At 42.5% G+C, this 24,006-nt stretch overlaps 1 protein-coding gene across 1 annotated transcript in view; it reads right to left on the bottom strand.

The window, feature by feature from the left end:
* Positions 1-18,889: 18,889 nt before the first annotated feature.
* FMR1NB (FMR1 neighbor) overlaps positions 18,890-24,006 on the bottom strand; it is a 51,747-nt gene continuing 46,630 nt past the window's right edge. Inside the window, exon 6 of the mRNA XM_056130252.1 lies at positions 18,890-18,930. Coding sequence (XP_055986227.1) covers positions 18,890-18,930 — 41 coding nt within the window. The remainder of the gene's footprint in view (positions 18,931-24,006) is intronic.

Genomic DNA, 24,006 nt, shown 5'->3' with positions numbered 1-24,006 from the left:
TTTCAGCTCACAAAGTTTCCCCCCACCGCCCCATGTACATGTCGATTCCATCATCTCTTGGCAATCTCAGGACAGCAGCCATGCTGGGGCAGGGCCCACCCTACATGAGCATGAGCTCGTGCTAACTATCTGCACCTTCAGCAGCCCAATTTCCAAAGCAGGTCCCATTCTGAGCTCCTGGGGTGATAGAATCTCAACAGAGTTCTTGGTAGGGAGACAAAATTCAACTTCTAACAATGATTTAGGCCACATCCGTGCACCCAAATCCCAAATGTACCTGCTTGAAATGTCCAACATATGCAACACCAGCAGTGGCTGATTCCCCCAGCGAACGAGCGCACACACGCGTGCGCACACACACACACACGGCCACCCCACACCAAAGACACTTGGACATGTCTGGAGACGTTTTGCAGTCCCATCTGCTGGAGTGGGGAAGAAGGAGCAACTGACATCTAGTGGGGAAGGAGGAGGCAGAGGAGCTGCTAAACATCTGAGCTGCCAGGCCAGTCTCCACAAGAAAGAAGCACCTAGAACCAAATACTCCACAGGGCCTGAGTGAGACACCTGTCTTCTCTCCCCCACCCTCACAACGTGCTAATGGCCTCTCCTCTCCTCTCCTCTCCTCTCCTCTCCTCTCCTCTCCTCTCCCCTCCCCTCCCTTCTCTCTCTTTCCACTCTCTCTTCTACTCCTCATTTCTCCTCTCCCTTCCCACTGTTTATCTCTCCTCTCCTGTCTATCTCACCTGTCTCCCCATCTCCCTCTATTTCCTCTCTCATCAACTCCACTCTTCTCTTTTTCCCTCTCTCCTCTTTCTCTTCTCTTTGTCTCCTTCCTTCTCTCTCTCTCTCTCTCTCTCTCTCTCTCTCTCTCTCTCTCTCTCTCTCTCTCTCCTTTCTCTTCCCTCTTCCAAGCCCCGACTGGCCCTTTGACTTCAAGCCCCATTTCCTCCCCTCCCCTTCACACTTCACACTTGCCAATTCGAGGCCAGGTCTTCCAACTGATGATTTCAAAGGTTTCTTCCTCTGCCACACTGCTGGGCTCCTGCCGGGCCAACAGATGAAGTTGTGAGAGCGGCTGGCCTCCCCGCCTCTAATCCTCAGCCTCGACAGCAGCAGGGAAGGTGGCAAACGTTCAATAGCAGTTGTTGGCAAAGAAGCACAGCAGTGGCCAGCCCCACTGATGCCACTGCATGTGCAAACACCGCTTTAGCGAATTTCTCCTACGTGGTCAGATTTTGCAATCAGGACAAAGCGCTGTGGCCCCGTGCGGCTTCCGTAGACAGGGAAACACAGCGCTCCTTTCTAATTGTTTTCTGGTTCCTTTTCTTGGATGACTGTGATCTCTTTTTAATTCCACTTGTTACTAATACGGGTAGGTTAATCCGATAGAGGAAGTGCAATGAGGGGGTGAATTTTGGTGGCAGAGGATTTCCACTTGAGTGTGGCCTTGTCTGAAGCGAAACGTTTTCTACAGTTATTCGGTGCTAGTCGGCAAATCATACTAAACGACTCGCCGGTTTGCGAAGTGGCATTAATTAATGATTGGGTAAACTTGCAAACGATCACCTCCTGATGAATCACATTCTGATTAGATACACGTGGTTTCTGTTGCCCACCTCGAGAGCAGCAGGGTTCCTATTCTTTTAATATTGTTATGTGGGTGTACTAAATAGCTGTGTGGCCAAATTTGACAGTTCATCCTTATAAATTCCGGAACATCCAAGACTGAAATTATCCTGCATTGAATTAGAAAGGGAAAGTGACTCTTCTCAAAACGTAGCACTTGAGCACTACTTAGCAATTGTTTTCCGTTGATTTTGGATTGGAGATTGGATGGGACTTTCCCGGAAAACAGGAACGTAGAGCTAAGACATTCCTGTTTTCCCACATAGCCTTGCAGTGGGCGGGATGCATTGTACCTTGCTCACATCCCGAGTCCGATGGGGGCGTTTGCACAGTTCTTGTGTCTGTTTCCAGTACAAACGCTGCTTCCCCAGAATCCCCTTTGACATCCCTTTGCCCATAGCTCCCTCGTGTGATCTGTCACTACAATTGTCACAAAACTATCAGTGGGAAAATCCAGCTCTTTCAAGCTTTAGAAACACCAGGCCTCCATTTTAAAGCACTCCTGAGGTGTTTGACTAGATTCTCACCTCAGACAGCATGAGATACGTTTGGAAGGGGATTTGTTTAGGAAATCTCTTTCTGCTGTGCAGCTTGTTTTGGTGGCCCCCTATCCATGGGAGACTTGAAGATGTCCACTGTCTGAGTCTCTGCGTGTGAAACGCTGGTTAGGAAAGAGGTGATGCCCTGGATTCCATCGTCTTCTCTTTTGCTTCTGCAACTTAATATTTCCATTATCATTGATGAGCTATTTATATCACACTGAAAAAGAAACCGTCCATGGTCTCACTGCCCAGATTCAACAGACATTAACATTTTGCTGTGTGTATCTCTGAAGAGTCACCATTTTTCAAAAGAAATAAACCGTTAGCAGGGCCAGAGTGATAGTACAACAGGTAGGGCATTTGCCTTGTAATCGGCCGACCCGGGTTCAATCCCCAGCATCCCATAAGGTGCCCCAATCACCGCCAGGAGTAATTCCTGAGTGTAGAGCCAGGAGTAACCCCCTGAGCATTGCTGGGTGTGACCCAAATAAAAGCAAAAACAACAACAACAACAACATACTATTCAAATATACAACAGTTAAGTGCTGCTTACAGAAAGTGTGGAACTGTGCACTCTTTGAATGACATTCATCTTCAATAAACTTTTTTTAAAAAAACAAAAAAGAATGAAACCGTTAGCTTGCATTCGAAGTACCTCCCCACTTCTTTTCCTGCTTTGCCTCCACAGAGTAATAACCACTCTAATATACCTTCCCCTTGAATGTTCTTATTATGGAACTACGTGCAATAGTCATACAGAATATACCGTTTGGTTCTGCTTCTTTTTTATTTTGCATGGCTAACATCAAACCAGCCCCTCTGCAGGCAGAGGAGACAGCTCCAAGAGTAGAGTGCAACTCTTTTGCATACTGAGCCTCGGGATAGATCTCTGAGACTGTCTGGTCCCCTGAGCACTGCCAGGAAAGATTCCTGAGTCACAAGCTGGGAGTCACCCCAGAGCATCGTCCCAAATGAACCAGTTTTATCTTTGCATCCTAGTGAACCTTTCACAAGTGTGAACACGAAGACAGCGAGTATAGCATCTTTTCTGTGGAGCATAGAGGGAAGCGAATACAACCTAACCATCCCTCCATAGAATAACAAATAACTAAAACCGGGGAGTAGTCTTCAGCTGTTAAAAGAACTAGTTCTACATAGATCAATACAAATTCATAGCAAATTTATTTATTTATTTATATCACTTATCAGCAACTAATTTTTCTCATAATAAGATTTTTTTTCATTTCATTTATTTATTTCCAAAGCTATTCATGATTGGGTTTCAGCCATATAATATTCCGACACCCATCCCTCCAGCAATGTAACCAGTGCCCCCAGTTTCCCTCCCACCCCTCTAAGCCCCCCCTTCCCACCTTCTCCTACCACAGTCACCTCTCTTCTCTCTTTTTCTTTCTCTCTCATTTTAGGCATTATGGTTCGTAAAACAGAAGCTGAAAGGCTGTGATCTATATCCCTTTACCTACTTTCAACACTCAGTTCCTGTCCAGAATGATCATTTCCAACTTGCCATAATGGACCCTCCACTATCTGAGCCATCATCCATCCTCCACACCCTTGTAGTAATTTCCAGCCATTGACCAGTCCTCCTGACCCATTTTCCCTGGCCTTGGATATTAGTTTCATACTGTCTTTTTTGATTAACTTAAAATTTTGTATTGAATCTCAATTTTCTTATGTATATTTTTTCTTATTTAAAATATGGGTCATGAAACATTAATGAATGACATATGGGGAGGCAGACTTCTTTTTTAAAAATTTTTATTAGTGAATCACCATAAGGTACAGTTACAGGCGTACAAACTTTCATGCTTGCATTTCAGTCATACAATGCTCGAGTACCCATTCCTCCACCAGTGCCCATTCTCCACCATTGATGATCCCAGTAACCCTCCCACTACCCCCACACCATCGCCTACACCCCACCCCGCCTCTGTGGCAGGGCATTCCCTTTTGCGCTCTCTCTCTCTCTCTCTCTCTCTCTCTCTCTCTCTCTCTCCTTTTGGGTGTTGTGGTTTGCAATAGAGGTATTGAGTGGCCATCATGTTCAGTATATAGTCTACTTTCAGCCCGCATTTCCCATCCCGAGTGGGTCTCCAAGCACCCTTTACTTGGTGGTCCCTTCTCTATCTGAGCTGCCTTTTCTCCCAGCATATGAGGCTAGCTTCTAAACTGTGGAGTAATCCTCCTGGTGCTTATTTCTACTATTCTTGGGTTTTAATCTCCCATTCTGTTACTTTATATTCCACAAATGAGTGCAATCTTTCTATGTCTGTTCCTCTCTTTCTAACTCATTTCACTTAAAATGATACTTTCCATGTTGATCCACCTATAGAGGCAGACTTCTTGATGAGAGTCACAGCATGAAAAAAGCATAATCCTGGACTATGTTGGCCATGCATAAGATGTGGACATGGTTGCTTGACATTTAATACCCCGAATTCAGAGACCCTGAAAAACCCACACAGGACAGCCTTTCTCAATGAAGAATAGCTCTTCCCAAACACCCATGTAGCACCTTGGAGGAACACTGGACCAAATGCCTCCGGGCAGCACCATCCTGAGACATGTACTTACTTTATTATTAAATTGGATGTTTTCCTAAGGATAATAGAGATAAGGGCCAGGAGGATCACTCCATGCCTTGGAAGCTGGCCTTCCATTCAGGGGGAAAAGGCGGCTGAGATAGAGAAGGGACCACTAAGTGAATGATGCTTGGAGAGCTCACTCGGGATGGGAGATGTGTGCTGAAAGTAGACTATGGACTGAACGTGATGTCCACTTAGTACCCATATTGCAAACCTTAACACCCAAAAGGAGAGAGAGAGTGAAAGGGAATGTGCCTTCCACAGAGGCAGGAGAGGGATGGGGTTGGCGGGAGGGATACTGGGAACATTGGTGGTGGAGAATGGGCACAGGTGGAGGGATGGGTACTCAATCATTGTATGATTGAAAAGTAATCACGAAAGTTTGTAAGTCTGTAACTATCTCACTGTGATTCATTAAAATAAATAAATGAATAAATAAATAAATTGCCTGTTTTAAACTGCATGGAAGTTACCCCTATGAGCATGAATATTCCTGTGGCAAAGGATGAAAATGGGGATGATGAAATTATGGGAAAACAAACAAGGTAAAGGAGGAGCAGAAATTGCTCCAATTCTGTTGCCATCACTCCCATGACATGCAACAAATTCCTGTCATTCAAGCCCTGTGGTTTTCTGAAAGAAACTTCCATTTATTTTTTTAGACTGAGTCACTGTGAAATACAGTTACAATGTTCCAACACCCATTCCTCCACCAGTGGACATTTCTCACCCTCAGTAACCCCACCCACCCACAGACTTCCTCTGTGGCAGACACTTTACCTCTCTCTCTCTGCTCTCTCTGTCTCTGTCTGTCTGTCTGTCTGTCTCTGTCTCTGTCTCTCTCTCCCTTTGGACATTATGGTTTGCAATACAGATACTTACAGGTTAACATGTCTGTTCTTTTACCTACTTTCAGCATGCAGTTCTTATCCAGAGTGATCACTTCCAACTATCACTGCCACAGTGGTCCCTTCTCTATCCTAACTGCCTTCTCCCCCAGCACCTGAGGCAGGTGTTCAACCATGGACCAATCTTCCTGGCCCATGATTCTACTGTCCTTAGCTTTAAGTCTCGTATTGTGTGTTTTTATGTCTAATAAATGAGTTGAATCATTCTATTTCTGTCCCTCTATTTCTGGCTCGAAGAAACTTCCACTTTGACACATAACTTGTAGAGGCAGGACAATGGGTACTGCATATTATGTCTCACCTTGTGTTATATTTTTTCCAATAAAGCTCATTCTCTAAACCAGTGTTCTTCCATCTTTTATGTCTGCATATCCGGCCAGACTGGCACTTAGGAACAAGGTGGCAGCCAGTGGCTTCCAAACTTCCTGTGGGCCAGCACTGCTCTGAGGCCTATTGGTTAGAGATGACTGAGCTGACTGTGAGCACTATAGTAATACACAGAAGGTACTGCCGCCATACTCTAGTCTCAGACTGAAAATAACATGCAAAGAGAAGAGTTTTTATTGTATCTGCTCTGAAATGCTTGATTGTTCTGTCACCAAAATTGCTGATCTGACTGCATACTGGAGTGGGGGATCTTGTACTAAGATTCTCCTTTCCAGGGGGCAGTACCGGCTCGTCCTTCACGCCCTACCGAGGTCATGAGTTGCCCCCCCCCCCCACGAATGGCTCTCCGGCACAGCCATAACACCAGATGCACAGAAACCAATCTCGCAGTTATCTGGCTCTTTGCAGAAATCCAAAATCACGCAGCCACGATAGCGGCCACGCGACATTATATGATTCTCATGACCAGCTATAAAAAACAAAGTATTTCACAATGCCTTTTCAGCAATTCTGATTGTTGGGGGGGAAATTCTAAACAATAATGGTGCATCTTTTGTCGAAATAATGAATGCAGTCAATGTAGAGAAGAGTTAAGTAGAAATCATCTGCCTCAGGCTGGAGCGATAGCACAGCGAGTAGGGTAGGACGTTTGCCTTGCACGCAGCCAACATGGCCAACACAGGTTCGATTCCCAGCATCCCATATGGTCCCCCGAGCACCGCCAGGAGTGATTCCTGAGTGCATGAGTCAGGAGTAACCCCTGAGCATCGCCGGGTGTGACACAAAAAGCAAAAAAAAAACAAAAACAAAAAGAAATCATCTGTCTCACAGGCATTGGGAGGGGTGAGAGGGGAGTATATTGGGGTTCTTGGTGGTGAAAAATGGATACTGGTGAAGGGAAAGATGTTTGATCATTGTATGATCGAGACTTAAACCTGAAAACTTTGTAACTTTTCCCACACTGATTCAATAAATAAATATGGTAAAGGTAAAGGCCCTCCCGTTGATCGTCGATTTGCTCGAGCGGGCCCAGTAACGTCTCCATTGGAGACTGTTGTTACTGTGTCTGGCATATAGAATATAAGAAGAAAAATAAATAAATAAATAAAATTATGAAAAAAGTAAGGTGGAGTTCATGCCCAATTCAATCAGCTAATCAGTGACTGAATAAATAGCAGTACTCCTACATTTAAAAAAATTCTTCTTTCTGGGCCAGAGATAGAACAGTAGGTAAGGTGTTTGCATTGCATGCAGCCAACCAGGATTTGATCTCCAGCACCCCATATTTTCACCCAAGACCCCAGAAGTGATTCTTGAGCACAGAGCCAGGAGTAAGCCCTGAGCACAGCCAACTGGGGTGCAAAAATCAAAACCAAAACCGAATATCTCCTTTCTACTATACTGCAGCACCCAAGTCGGCCCATGCATTTGTCCAAACAGAGGAAAAACAGGGAAACCTCAAACAGAAAATTTCCTTGAGATTTTCAAAGGTTCTTTTTGATGTCAAACAAAACAGCAAAATTTTTGGCATCACAACCCTAGAATTTTCAGTGGTGAGAGTTCGCTCAGACGCCCGGATGGGTACACAATGGCAGGAGAGGGAGCAGGCTACACCGAGTCATGCTGGGGACCTACTCCTGACTCCGTGCTCAGGGAGCACTCCAGAGGGCGCTGAGGGGACACTCTATGGTTCTGGGGATTTAACTGGAGTCAGCCACGGGCTCCTCAAGTGTCCAAAGTTCTAAACTATCTCTCCAGGCAACAAGTACCCTGTTGGTGACCAAACCCTCACTCTGCCTTTGATCAGCGGGAAAGTCACTATCTTTCCATTGTAACCTGAGTCTGTCAATGGTGTCGCACAAAGCTTTACATATATGTAGAGTCAGAGCTCCAAATACCGGGCCTCTTGGCAGCTTCCCAGGCCACTCTTTTTTATTGAATCATTGTGATATACAGTTACAAACTTTCATATTTGACTTTCAATCATACAATGATCAAACACCCATCCCTCCACCAGTGCACATTCTCCACCACCAATGTCCCCAATATATGGCCCTCTTTCCAATCCTCCCCCTCTCTCGTGGCAGACAATTTCCCCCATACTCTCTGTCTACTTTTGGGCATTATGGTTTGCAATATAGATATTGAGAGGCTATTACACTTGGTCCTTTAACTACTTTCAGCACACATATCCCATCTCCAATCGATTCCTCCAACCATCATTGACTTAGTAATTCCTTCTTTATTCCAGTTGCCTTCTCCCCCCAGCTCATGAGGCAGGCTGCCAACTATGGGGCAATATTCCTGGCCCTTGTGTCTACTGTCCTCATAATATGTTATTTTATACTCCACTGGGCTGGAGCGATAGCACAGCGGTAGGGCGTTTGCCTTGCACGCAGCCAACATGGACGACCCGAGTTCGATTCCTCCGCCCCTCTCGGAGAGCCCGGCAAGCTACCGAGAATATCTCGCCCGCACGGCAGAGCCTGGCAAGCTCCCCGTGACGTATTCGATATGCCAAACACAGTAACAACAAAGTCTCCAGTGGAGACGTTACTGGGCCCGCTCGAGCAAATCGATGATCAACGGGAGGGCCTTAGGGCCTTTACTTTATACTCCACAAATGTCTGTCCCTCTCTTTCTGACTCACTTCACTTAGCATGATACTCTCCATGTCCATCCTCTTACAAGCAAATTTCATGACGTCATCTCTCCGAAGAGCTGCATAGTATTCCATTGTGTAGATGTACCAAAGTTTCTTTAACCAGTCATCTGTTTTCAGCACTTGGGTTGTTTCTAAATTCTGGCTATTGTGAACAGTGCTGCAATGAACATACAGGTGTAGATGTCATTTCTACTGTGCTTTTCTTCACCCTCGGGATATATTCCTAGAAGTGGTATTGTGGGGTCATACGGAAGCTCCATTTCTAGTTTTTGGAGGAATGTCAATATTGTTTTCCAGAAAGGCTGCACCAGTCGGCATACCCACCAATAGTGAAAGAACGCCCCTTTTTCCACAGGCCACTTTGACGCATCTGCTTAGCATTTGGCATCCTCTGACCTTCTTCCACATACCTACCTGGAGGCCACATGATGGGAAAAACTAAAAACTCTCCTTTCCTGCTCTACAGCGGAGGTTCAAGGATATGAATTTCAATAGGCCACAGAGATGCACAAGAGTTAGAAGATGGAAGTGAGGCAAAGGCTTGAGTGTCACTGGGAAGCTCTGCCCTCTAAAGCAGCCACAGTGCTCAAAGCGTCCGAGCAGCACCGTTACCCAGTTCCAGGAGGCTCCACTGATCCCCTAAGTCCTCCAAGGGTTTCATCTTTGCTGAACCCTGACTGAGTAGCCCTGTGGGGATTTCCCACCTTTCCATCAAACATTGCTTTAAGAGAAGCGATGGGTGAACTCCCAGGGTCTGTGCAGAGCTGAATGAAATGAGATCCCGGGAGCATTGTCTAACATCCCTTTCTTATTTCAGAAATGAACTCATAATTTGAATGCTGCTTTTGCTTTTCCTGTTACAAGTTACAAAACTGAAAGAATCCTTCTCCTGTTCCAATTCATCTGTTGGAACAGAAAAAGCATTTTTCTAAAGTTTGTTTCTCCTGTTAACCACTTGCGGGACGAAGATGTTGGATGCTTGACGTGGATAAGACTGTAGTCATTTCCAAATAGGATTTGCACCAGAATATGCAAAGATTATCAGTAACTAGAGGCTTGTGGGTCCAGCTTCTGACTTTTGGAATATGACCTTCTCAAGATGCATCGGTGGTCCATGGAACCCGAATTTCTAAAATCCTCCCAGCAGATTTTATTGTGCTAGCACATTTGAAAACAAATGTTTGGATCATCAGGAAAAATTACACCTGCACTAATATTCCTTCAGTTTCCCCCAAAGAGATTTTTTTATCCATTGATTAAGCTGTGACTTGACAGTTTGGCACTATTTTTCTATAGGGTAATTGGAGAAACAGTCAATTAAAAGTCTTGATGTCTTTTGTAAACATAAAAGAAAAAGATGCTTAATATGTCACTCTCAATGTTGCTCACATAAGATTTCATGTAATAATGAGGCTGACACCTAAGGATAGCAGACACACGAGACAGGTAGATTGCTCCATAGCTGGAAGCCTGCCTCATGAGCGAAGGGGAGAAGGCAGCTGGAATAGAGAAGGGATCACTAAGAAAAGGATGGCTGGAGGAACTGGTTGGGATGGGAGATGTGTGCAGAAAGTAGATAAAGGACCAAACATGATAACCCCTCAGTGTCTGTATTGCAAATCATAATACCCAAAAGTAGAGAGAGATTATGGGGAATATTGTCTGCCATCGAGGCAGAGGGAGGGTGGAAAAGTTGGGTTATACCGGGGATATTGGTGGTGGGGAATGTGCATTGGTGTTGGGTGTTTGATGATTGTGTGATTGTAACCCAAACATGAAAGCTTGTAACTATCTCACGGTGATTCAATAAAATTTAAAAAATAAAAATAAAATATTTCATGTAAAAATTAATTTCTTATATTACTTTATTAATATAAATACAAAAATACCTTCAGGCCAGGGAGATGTTCCTGGAGTGCATGATTCAGGTTTGATCCTGGCACCACATGGTCCCCTAAAGCACCACCAGGAGTTTCCCCCCCTGAAAACAGAAATAATAATACAAACAATAGAGGCAATCTATTTTCCTCTTCTGCTGTGTGCCAGAAAGCTCAAAATTAAATCATGTGCTATATTTAGTAAAAAAAAATTATTCTAGATTCCTGGTATAGATATCTCATTTCCTCTAGATAATTATCTCCTTCCTTCTCAAAAAGTGTGCTTTTAAATGTATTTTCATTATTTCATTTTGATTCTTTTAATATTATAAACAGCTTTGAATGCAGACAGGATATCATTTTAAGGTAATTAATTGCCTTTCTTTGGCTTTGGTCGGTTCAAGATGAATGACAGAATTGATTATTCTTAGCAACAATTATATTCAGCATATGAAGGTCTCAGAGGGTTAGGCCAACCTAGGCAGTCTTTATATTATTTATTCAGATTACATTCTCATTAAATATCTGAATAACAGACAAAATATATAAAAACTAAATTTGTAACTCCCCTTTCACTGCAAGACTTCTCTCCCTTATGCTAAATAAACCTCCTTAAGCAAATTAGTGTATGGTCTCCCAGATTTTCTTTTTTTAAACGTATAATAACAAACACATTTCCAACTATGATTGCATTTTACATATTTCTCCACAACTTGCTCTGTTTCTCCTACAATACACAGTTTATATTTCCCTCCCATGTCAATATTTATGAATCTGTCATTATTTTCAACAGATACATACAAGCCATTTATAGATGTGTCCATTTATTTCAGCAGTTCTCGACTGAACAAAAAGCTCTTTTAGTCAACAACATAGTGTTTCCACTGGGAATTCAGAGGGGAAAAAGTTCAAAGTTCCTTTCTACAAACACTACCACTTACTATTCAGCCTCTAGCTCCTACTAACATTGCTGAGTCTCTGAGGCTTATAGTCCATCAGTAAGAAATTCTCTAATCCTAATGAATTTGAGAGAGAAAAAAAGGCAAAAATTGGAAATACCTTAAACCAATCACACACTGCCGACCCATTTATATGGGAATTTTGTTTTCACGAACTTGATTCTCCTATGTGAGCCTGTTGAACAAATCTGTACCACCCATATAGCCAGATCAAGATGCTTAGCAAGGATTTTCTTTTACCATCAAGTCAATACACAAGTTTTTAAGACAGTTATCACGTTGCTTTCATTTCCACCGAAAACAAAGCCTACTCTTTGATTAGTAAATCAAAAATGAAAGAGAATTGTGAGGCTTGTCCTCTTACGACCATCACCTAGAAATCTAGCAATCTGTAGAAATCTAGCCCTGATCCAAAGCAGGAACTCTTGAAAGAAAACAAGAGACACAGTTCACACTCACGGAGACTGGAAGCTTTTTGTAATCACAAGCTTGGTTCATGTTACCCCTAAAAAATGAACTCTTTTGATAAATGTTTATAGAGAAAGTTTTTTATGGCTAAGCATCTCATTGACCAATAAGCTATATTTTTCTCTGGGGAGTAACAAAATAAATAAATAAACAGATGTGAATGTCTGATTCTGTTTGGCAGGGAATTGCTGGATGTGACCACAAGTATTTTGCTAAGCATTTTATCTCCGTGTGTGGGGTTGAGAATTGGGATAAAGAGGAATCAGGCATGAGTGTCACATTCATCCCTTGGGTCTTCTGACTGCTGTGCACTACTCACATGCATTCATTCCCACATCAATCATTTAACAAATGCTCACACTCAGGACACATCACTAAACTGAAACTCTTTCAGAGGGTTTATTCGAGAGAACTGCTGTAAACGACTACCAACTCTGACATGATCAAGACATGAACCTAACGCTACTCTTTTAAATCCCTCAAACATCTTCGTTTTGGAAGTGATAACCCAGCACCTTATTACAGACGTGAAAAAAATTTTGCGGATATTCTCACCAGCAAAATGCCCAGACACACATTTTTTCGTGGACCAAATTTAATAAAATGACATGTATTTCAATAAAAGCAATTCGCCAAATAATTCCAACAAAAGACAGTTAGTGGTCATACGTTGGCATAACTTTTCATATAAATTTATTCAGAAACGAAAAAGAAATGCACAGCTAGAGCTCACTTGGCTATTTTTCAAATCAGAAAATACGGTCACCTTAAAAAAGGCCAGAAAGAAATATATTCTAAGAATGGTCCTCTACTGCCATCTTGTGGATTTGGGGTGAAAAGTCTAGTCAAAAGCTTGGCTTTTAACGTGTGCTACACCCACTCCATTTTTGCTTCACACCCACACTTTCCTTTTAAAAATCATAGTCAAGTATGCTGCTTTCAGCATGAAACCGTTACAAATATTTCAGTATGCATTCTCAAGAACAAAATAATGTTTACTCCAACATGTGCACACCTAAACATTATCGCTATAAGTGCAGTAGTATCCCGCATCCATTCCATCACGATCACGACCATCCTGTTATTCGTCGATTGCCTCGAGCAGGCCCCAGTAATGTCTCCTTCATCCTAGCCCTGAGGTTTTTTTTAAAAGTGCCATATTCAAGGCTCTGTCAGAGTTAGGAGAATGAGACCCTTCATTATTACTGGTATTTGACATATTGGGTATGCCACGGGGAGTTTGCCAGACTCTGCCGTGTGGGCAGGTTACATTCAGTAGCCTGCCAGTTTGTCCAAAGTAGGAATGAGATAATAAGATGTCTTCCGGGATCTGGGTTTTATAGTCTCTGAGTCTTGGCCATTGATGGGATTACATGGCGCCAGGGGGCCAGTTGGTGGGTGTGACCCCCGTCTACTGGAATTTGGAGGGTCTGGTGGAGGATGCTCAGCCCCGATCCTAGTAGGCTTGGAGATCTCAGCCCCGGGACCCGCATGCCTTTGTTCCTCTGCCGCTACCTTCATGCGTGTGGAGAGTGGTCTCAGCATGGTGGTGGCTTGTTCTGGAGGTCTTCGGCTGCCAGAGCCCTGGTCGGGGCGGGGAAGGAAACTCAACCCGCTCCCCTCCAAGGGGCCCCGGTGAGGGCAGCCAGGCACGGGGGCAAGAGACTCAGCCATTCCATAGTAAAATTTAATCTATTGTTCCTCAAATATCCTTTATTTCTTCTGTTTTTCCAGTCCATGATCTTCTCAGGATTCCATAAGGAGCATTTGGCTGTTTGTATGCCTTTAGGCTCCTTCAGTTCAGAACAATCCTCCCAACTCCCTCTGTTCTACGTGACATCAAATCTTCTGAAAAGTCCAGACCAATCGGCCTGCAGCATGCTCAACATTGTAAAAATCACCTGTTTTCTCATCATGAGATTCAGGTTAAATATTTACGGCAAGTATGCCACAGAAGTCATTTAAGTCAGCATGAACTTCTCGTACTTGTCATACGGCAGGAACCGAATGTCAGCTAACACCAGTATTGATGTTACTACTTACTTAAAGTAGTAACCACTGGGATTTTCCAGTATAAAAGCACATTTCTCCCCTTGATTAAACTATTCTAATGTAGTGCTTGTTTCCAACAACATTTACCCAGTCATATTTACACCAACTAATCATCTTTATGTAAACCAATTTGGGCGTTACAAAACAACAGTTTTCTGTGCGTATAGTTCCTTCCACGTTTAATAGCTGACACGCTTCTGTTAGAGTAAAAGCCAAAGCAGAAGTTGACTCTATGTATCCTTCCCAGTTTTTTCAAGGATCACATGGATTCATGGATTTTTACCTCAATGTAGTATAGACTATTACTATCATCATTATTGATATCCAAATCATTCCACTCTTAACTAGTTAGCATTCCTTCAAGTTGACTCAAGTGTCATCAATACATGTCCCGATAACTCTGTGATCATTTTCTTCTGTTCTGGTACAACAAGATACCTAGGATCACTGTGAACTTAGACTTTCCCTGAAATCAGCCATTTGCTACGCACCCACATTCAGCTTAGTGGATACTGATGTGTAGGTGCAAGTATCTCGTTACTAGGTGGTTTCACTTCTACTAGCAAAGTACTCTCTTGACCTGGAGAGAGAGATGGATGGTTTGGAGCATATGACTTTTGTGCAGGAGGACGGGATTCGCTCCCTGGCATGTCATGGTTCCCTGAGCACTGATAGAAGCAATCATCAAGCCAGGAGTCGCTCCTAAGCACTGGTGGGTTGCGGGCCCCAAAACAAACAAAAATGAGTGTCGCTCTATCTATGCAATCAATGATCATAGGTAAGGGTAAATACAGCTATACACCCACACATAGACACCTGTATGCACTTCTTATTAATTCCAACTTTATGATATAGTAGCTTGCAGCAAACCAGTCTTCTAACAAGACAAACTAGAAAATACTGGTTTAAAAATATCCATAGTGAAGAAGTCAGAATATTAATAAAATCAGCCTGAACTTGAGAGACTTCATGCAGAAAGAAGGGAGCTCATTAAAGTGAGACTTACTTTTTACATGCTGCTTTTCCCTCAGGATATTTCTCAGGGAATGAGAGAAGAAGGGCAACTTTAGGTCACTCTGGAGCTGGGGGAACTAAAAATGCAGTTGTTAGTATGATGACACCACGGTCCTAGAGAGATAGTGGGGACACAAGATGGACTTCAACACTTGGGACAGATTTTCTCCTAGCAACATTGAGTTTTAAACTGTACAGAGGATGAGAGTAAGAAGTCAGGCACAAAACATCAGGTGAACAAATCAAGTTATGACAAGCTCACAGTGCTCAGGGGAGAACATTGGTGTCTCACCTGCCAATAAGGAGAAGCCCTAGCAAGAAGACCCTAATTCAGTTGGAATTCCTAGAGGGCTGCAACCTAAAACTAGGGTTGAACCAGAGATAAACAAAAGGCATACAAAGTCTCTGGTTGAATTAAAGTGACTGAGTCCTCTGCTTCCTGAATAGCTACTGCATGACATTTAAAAAATATAAAGAGTGCTGCAGTGAACAAAGAAATATAGATGTCTTTTCTGTATCATCACTGAATTTCCTTGTACCCTATTTCTACCTATTCCCTGTATATAATCATTTCTCTTAGTTTCTAGTTTATTCTCCCTGTGTGTTAATGTCCGCTTGTACAGATATTCCTTCTACAGCTGCATAGTACTCCATCAACCAGTCCCTTCATGAATCACTTAATCACTTAACTTCCCGTTAGTCGTCGATTTGCTCGAGCGGGCGCCAGTAACGTCTCCATTTGTCCCTGTCGCGTGCTAGTGTAGCCCAATGGCATCTCTTCGCTCCGGGAACATGGAGGGCCTCAAACCGATCGTTCATGATCTTGACAAAGAAGTCTGACCATCTGGTAGGTGGGCGGCCACGCGGTCTCTTGACATCCCGTGGAATCCAATCAGTAACAGCTCTAGTCCAACGGTCGTCTTTAAATCTCATTACGTGACCAGCCCATCTGATTTTCGACACCTTGGCATATGAGACAGCGTCCCTGATCCTTGATCGTCGACGGATGTCAGAACTCCGGATTCGTTCTCTCATTTGAGTGAAACGTGTTATTCCAAGCATAGCTCTTTCTATTCTTCTTTGGGAGACCTGAATGGCGTTCTCATCTTGTTTGCGTAGGGCCCAGGTCTCTGAGGCATATGTTAATGCAGGAAGAACAGTGGAATCAAAGAGATGTGCCCGGAGCCGGAGGTTCTTCGTCCTCTTAGCTATTTCTTCGACGTTCTTGAAGGCGTTCCAAGCCGCTCTCTTCCTCCTGCGCAGCTCGGGTGCCAGGTCATTTCTCATGTTGACCTCTCGACCTAGGTACACATAGCTGTTGCATTCGGAGATTGTCGTTCCATTGAGAGTGAATGGGGCGTCAGGAACAAGGCTGTTTCTCATAAACATTGTCTTCGTAAGATTCAGCTGTAGTCCTACCTTTCCACACTCACGGTCAAAGTCGGCCAGCATTTGTGCCGCTTGGCTGATGTTTGGTGTTATTAAAACAATGTCATCAGCAAAGCGGAGGTGGTGTAGTTGCCGACCATCTATCTTCACTCCCATTCCTTCCCATTCCAGTCGTCGCATGATGTTCTCGAGGGTGGCACTGAAGAGTTTCGGTGAAATGGTATCACCCTGCCGCACCCCTCTCTTGACATCAACGATCACTTCTTTGTAGAATGGTGAGATCCTGGTAGTGAATCCGCAATACAGCTCACGGAGGATCCTGATGTATTGGGCTTGAATGCCCTGATTGGCTAGGGCTTCAATGACCGCTTCCGTCTCAACAGAATCAAAGGCCTTCTTTAAATCAATGAACGTTAAGCAGAGCGGCATCTTGAACTCCCGAGAAACCTCAATGAGCTTGGTTACCATGTGGATATGGTCGATGGTGCTGAATCCTTTGCGGAACCCTGCTTGCTCGCATGGTTGTCCTTCATCTAGTGTTCTGCCAATCCTATTCAGGATGACTCGAGTGAACAGCTTGTAGATGACAGACAATAGGCAGATCGGGCGATAGTTGCCAATGTCATGGATGTCTCCCTTCTTGAACAGTAGTACGGTCCTGCTGGTTTTCCATTGGGATGGAACCTTGCATTCAGACAGGTAGCGAGTGAAGAGCCGAGCCAGTGTATTGATGAGTACTGACGGCAGGTTCTTCAGGTGTTCAGGTCTGACCTTGTCTGGGCCGGGTGCTGTTTGCTTCAAAAAGGGCTGCAAAGTTCAAAAAGAGAACTCCCAGAATGACCACCAACTGGGAACTCTTTGGTACTATTGCGGCAACATGGGAAGATGCCATTGTTGACAACATTGATGAGGAATACGATCGACTGGTTCAGCACCTCCATGAATGTGCGAGGAACGCCAAGAGAGAGATAGCCACAAAAAGTCGCCTATCTTCGAAAACTCTTGAGCTAATTCGCCAGCGTGGTTTGGCGCATGCCTCAGGCAACCTCAAGCTAACGTCCGAGCTTGCAAAGCAGTGCAGAGATGCGATCAAGGAAGACCTCAAAGAGAGAAGAGCAGAAGTACTGATAGATGCGGCAGAAGCCGGGAAAAGTATTCGTAACGCCCGCCTGTCCTTCGCCAACTATAAGACCAAGATGACTGCCCTCCGACGTCCTGATGGATCCATCACATCCTCCAGAACGGCAATGGAGAAGATTATCCATGACTTCTACTCAAATCTCTTCGATAGCCATGTCCACTTGCCGACATACCAAATTCCACAGGATGGGTATGTCGTTCCTAACGTTCTCCCTTCCGAAATCCCTTCATGAATGATCAGGATATTTTTAACATTTTGCTACTAAAATTATTTGAATACATATTTCATACTTTTCATATTCAGGATAAATTTCTAGAATTGCAATTGACTTATCAATCTAAAATATTGTTAAACCTCTTTTTGTAGAAGTCATTATAATTTCACACTACCACTAGTAAAGTCTGAAAGCTGTCGTTTTTGGAGCATTGTCCACAGAATGTGTTTCCAAGCTTGCCCAAACTCCGCTATTCTTGCTGGCAAGCTAATGATTTTGCTTAATTCTTTTTTCAAAAAAAAATTTATTTATTTATTTATTTTTCTCTTTTGGGTCACACCCAGCGATGCTCAGGGGTTACTCCTGGCTCTGCACTCAGGAATTACTCCTGGCCGTGCTCGGGGGACCATATAGGATGTTGGGAATCGAACCTGGGTCAGCCGCGTGCAAGGCAAACGCCCTACCCGCTGTGCTATCGCTCCAGTCCCTGATTTTGCTTAATTCTTAACTGAGAAAACTGAAGAAATCAGAACTTCCACAAAATTCCATTGCAACAGTCTTTCTGTCTACATTTTTCTGCTTTCTTTGCTATTAATATGAATGGTTTTTATTCCTATCTATTTTCATTCATGTATTAGATAGCTTCTTTCCCTTGTATCAATGAACATAACTGCAAGCATTTTATACTTCTCTTTTATACTGTCAGTGTCTTTGCTCTGTTGGACTGTTTGCTTCAGCATAGCATACAAATATACTATTGCTTCTCCCATAAGTAAGATAAGTAGACACTTCTTGGAGTGGATACTCTTGAACAACATAGGCGAGGAATGGAGGGTAAAAATACCTTCTACTCTCAGTGACTAATTATTCAATTAATTTATTAGGTGACTTTTCCCCCTTTAGTGAATCAACTGATCACTTGACACAACTGACAAAAAAAATAAGTTGTAGAAAATTGAAAGTTGTAGTTTTGGGAAGGTCATTCACCTCACTGCAAAAAGATACTGTGGCCTACATAAAAGCGAAAATGACCAAGGCTCATAAGGCTATATTTAGCCTTCCATTGTCTAACGCATTATCTGTAAAGGCACACAGGTGTCAGTCAGTGAGAAACCTTTTCTTCCCAGTCTTGGTGCTCGACTAAAACAAAGTAGACAATATTTGGAGGCTATGCTGGTTTTCCTGGGAGATGCTAGTCTACATGACCTATTTTCATTTGTCCTTTCCTATTTTGTAAACATTTATTTTCAAATAATTGCAGACTGGAGGGGAGTTGCAAAATAGAACAGAAAGATTCCCACGTATCCTTCCCTCAGTTTACTGCAAATTTTATGTTACATGTAATAGTTATAGAACAGTATAAAAACCATGAAACTATCTTTGGTGCAATGCCTATATATAATTATGTATCTTTTTTCTAAATTTGGGGGACACATTTGGCTGTGTTCAGGATATACTCCTGGCATTGTGCTTAGGAAATTTCTGGCAGAGCTCAGGAGACCATATTTGGTGGTGAGATAGGACCCAGTTTGTCTGTTTAAGGAAAGCTCCTTGCACACTGTACTACTTTCCAAGCCCAAATAATTTTGTTATTTTAGCTCATGTTTAGGTTCACTGTTATCATTACTACAGTCCAGATACAAAACTAAGCCATAATAAAAAAAGATCTTAGCAGAGATGGTTCCAGACCCCATGCCAGGTTGAGTCATCAAGGGCACGCCGGAACGAGGCAGGTGAGCCCAGCACCCACCCAAACAGAGCCCTAGCAGCCTAAAACCTCCACACTCCACAATCACCACCATACTCACACCTGGACCTCGCAGCTTGGGACGAGCCTCATCCAGAAATGAATCTGTTGAAAAACTCATACGCAGGGTTTGTGACTGAAATCTCCAGGTTCTCATGAAGTCGGGATTGGGCTGCCTCTCCCCATCTCCCTGTTCTTCTGAAAGCCTGCCAGCCACACATATGAACTGCCTCCAACCCCAAATAAGCTCATTAAATGGCCGTGATCCAGAGACTCATATAAATGTCAAAATCGTGCCAGGCAGAGTTGTCTGGGGCAACTAAAGTCACCATCCAGTTAAAAATTTAACTCCTACTGCATCACTCCATTCAAAATTTTAAAATTCCTACAGCAAATGTGACTGTGCAACATCTGAAACTCTACATCACTTATAAACCAGGAGTATCACATCACATTGAATGGGATACTAAGTAGAAGGCGATCAATCTTGTTCAACAATATATAAACACACCTGTAAAATCATATTAGTAATCTCTTATACATGGGCTTAAGGGCTCATGATGAGATACAATAATTTTCACTCACTTTCTTTTAAGAAAACATCTTTTATCATTTTAGCGAATTATTTATAACAAGCAATATAAAATAAATTATTCAGGGCCTGCAATAGGGCAGGCTTGAGGGTGACTGGGAAATTGGAAAATACATTGGTGGGAAGGTGCAATGGTGGTGGGATTGGTGCTGAAATATTGAATGTAACAAATGATCTTACACAACTTTATTAAATATAAATAAAATATCTTCTTAGTGCTACTCCTTTACAGTCATACCCATATCCTTTTCTCTACCTAATGTACTTTTAATTTTTAAAATACCTCATATGGAATTTTATTACTGTTGCACACATATACCCAAAAATTCCAAGAACAGATGTCCATAATTTTATGACCCAATAGCTCACCAAAGCTCTGTTTTGAGTCTGGCCTTGAAGTTAATGGTTTGTTTTACTGCCATAAAAACTTGAAATACACCCGAGCCTTTCTAAGGATATTTAACAGTCAAATATATTTTAGTTAACTTATTCTATTTTTGTCCTGGTTTGAAACAAGGATTTTGAAAAAAAAAATCCCCTTAGTAAGCGATTGTTTAAAATACCTTCTCCAACGACCTAGTTACATGTTCAATAAGACAATGCAATCTGGAGCCAGAGCTATGAGGAATAACATTAGATCACTTTCTTTCTCCAATATGCAAAGAAGTAAAAGTTATATGTCATAAATGTTTAATATGTTACTACAGTAGAAGTACTCTGTTATCTCCCAATATTTACCATTTTCCTTCTGCAATTCTTCCATCCTTCCCTTTTTGTCATCCTATATTGTTCCCTCCCATCCAAAGTAATATCCCCAAAGGCTCTTAAGTCAATTATATCTGCATAAGCTCTGCTAGCTATCACAATTTTTGAAGAACTGAATATATGATATACTTTTACAATAAAGATATTACCCAACACTACATAGTTCTGTAATCAGCACTTTTCCGCTCTACACATGAACATTTTCCCATGTCATTAAGTACGGCATTATTCTTAAAGGGAAAAGAGAATTCTGACAAAAGAACAGATTGAGCTAACATGGGTAAACCTTATGGTTAAAGTATCTATGAATGCTGGATAAAATCTAATACCCAAATGAATAATTGTTAATATATAGAATAACTTGAAAGGAAAATAAATTTTATAGTTCTGAAGGGCTGGAGAGATAGCACAGTGGGTAGAGCGTTTGCCTTGCATGTGGCCGACCCAGGTTCGATTCCTCCGCCCCTCTCAAAGAGCCCAGCAAGCTACCAAGAGTATCTCACCCTCATGGCAAATCCTGGCAAGTTACCTATGACGTATTCGATATGCCAAAAAGAGTAACAACAAGTCTCAAAATGGAGACGTTACTGGGGCCCACTTGAGCAAATTGATGAACAACGGGAGGACAGTGACAGTTCTGGAGGGAAGAAATTCTGAATTAGGATGACTACATCAGGGTTATCCTGTGAGAACACCTGCATTCGGAGAAACCCCTCAGTCCTGGGTAGCCAGAACAATGGTCATGCTCAGAACAGTGACATGGAAGTTGTGTAGGCATAATACAGAGTCTATAAAGTTAGAATCTAATGCTCTTGATTCTCTCCTCCCTATTTCATGATTCTCTTGGATTTCCTTGTAAATTAAATTGTATGAAAAGACAGATTAGTCTTTATAAGTCATTTCTCATATGATTTAAGATGCTCTAGTATTATGTCCAATTATAGCTACAATATTGATAGTATTCCCCTCTCGGAGAGCCTGGCAAGCTACCGAGAGTATTTCACCCACACGGCAGAGCCTGGCAAGCTACCTGTGACTTATTCGATATGCCAAATACAGTAACAACAAGTCTCACGATGGAGATGTTACTGGGCCCGCTCGAACAAATCGATGAATAACAGGAGGACCGTGACCGTGATAGTATTACCTTGTTCTTGGTCTTAAAGGAAGTGCTTTGAGAAGCATTTGTGTTTACTTTACTTTACTTCTGCAAAGCGATGCTCCCTTGTATTTATAGTTTTATAAGACATCTTAAAACTTAAAAGGATTGATATTATTTCTTAATTTGCACCATTTCATAAAAGCATGTACATTTTCTCTTTTGGTCTACTATTGTATCCTTCTATCCTTAGAATAAGCCTACTTTGGACTTGTTTGATTCAGTACATGCACACCAGCAGGATTTTTGAATCTATATCCTCGTGTTAAATAAGTCTATAACATTTTTTCTAGCACTATCTTCTGATTTTGTATCTACATAATAGGTTTCTAAAATTTATGGGCATAATTTCTGTTAATATACTTTCTAGCACAATCCATATGGGTGGGGTTATACTGAAAATTTTAGTCATATTAGTCTAAATTTTAAAAATAGGGTCTGATCTGAAGTACAATGAAGTGAAAGCAGGCTACAAATTGAATTCTTTTTTTTCTTCTATTTTTAAAATTTTTTTATTAGTGAAACACCATGAGGTACAGTTGTAGACTTACAATTTTTGTGCTTGGGTTTCAGTTAAACAATGATCGAGTACCATTCTCTCCACCAGTGCCCATTTTCCACCACCACTAATCGCAGTGTCCTTCCCGCTCCCCATCCCCCCATCCAACCCTGCCGCTGTGGCAGGGCACTCCCCCTTGTTCTCTCTCTCCTTTTGGGTGCTGTGGTTTACAAAAGAGGAACTGAGTGGAAATGTGTTTGGTCTTTCAGCATGCATCTCCCATCCTGGGTGAATCTTCCCAACACCCTTTATTTTGTGCTCCCTTCTCTATCTGAGCTGCCTTTACCCCTAGAGTGTGTGGCTGGCCTCCAAGCCATGGAGTAAACCTCTTGGTACTTATCTTGGCTATTCTTGGGTGTTAGTCTCCAATTTTGTTACTTTATGTTCCCCAGATGAATGCAATCTTTCTATGTCTGTCCCTCTCTTTCCGACTCATTTTGCTTAGCATGATACTTTCCATGTAGTACCACTTGTATGTAAATTTCAGGACTTCATCCTTTCTAACAGCTACATAGTACTCCATTGTGTAGATGTACCAAAGTTTCTTTAACCAGTCATCTGTTCTCGGGTGCTCAGGTTTTTTCCAGACTCTGGCTATACAAATTGAATTCTTTAGCTCAACTACCCTGCTGTATATAGACCATGAACTCCTATATCTTCTTCATATACTTTATTATCCAAAGACCTTTTATAGGTTTTTTATTTTAATGAATCATCGTGAGATACATTTAGACTTACAGACTTTCATGATTGTGTCTCAGTCAAACGATGTTCAAGTACCCATCCTTCCACCAGTGCCCATTCTCCATCCCCAATGTTCCCAGTATTCCTTCCCCCACCTCCATCCCTTCCTAGCCCCTGCCTCTGTAGCAGGCACAATCCATCTTTCCCTCTTACTCTATCATTTTGGGTGTTATGGTTAGCAATACAGGTAACAAGCGGCCATCATGTTTGGTCCATAGTCTACTTTCAACAGGCATCTACTATCCCAAGCAATCCCTCCAACTACCATTTATTTAGTGCTCCTCTATCTATCCCAGCTACCTTTTCCCCCAGTGCATGCGATCAGCTGTCAAGTCATAGGGCAGTTCTCCTCACCCTTATTTTAACTGTCCTTAGGTGTTAGCCTCCTATTATGTCACTTTGTATTCCACAAATGAGTGCAGTCCTTTTATGTCTGTCGCTCTTTTTCTGACTCATTTCATTTAGCATGATACTCTCCATGTTGATCCAGTTATATGCAAATTTCATGACTTTTTAACAGCTGCATAGTATTCCAGTGTGTAGATAATACCAAAGTTTCTTCTTCTTATTATTATTATTAGTGAAACAC

This window comes from Sorex fumeus, unplaced genomic scaffold (assembly GCF_029834395.1).
Source record: "Sorex fumeus unplaced genomic scaffold, SorFum_2.1 ptg000075l, whole genome shotgun sequence".
Lineage (NCBI taxonomy): Eukaryota > Metazoa > Chordata > Mammalia > Eulipotyphla > Soricidae > Sorex > Sorex fumeus.
This window is presented reverse-complemented; position numbering and strand designations above follow the sequence as displayed.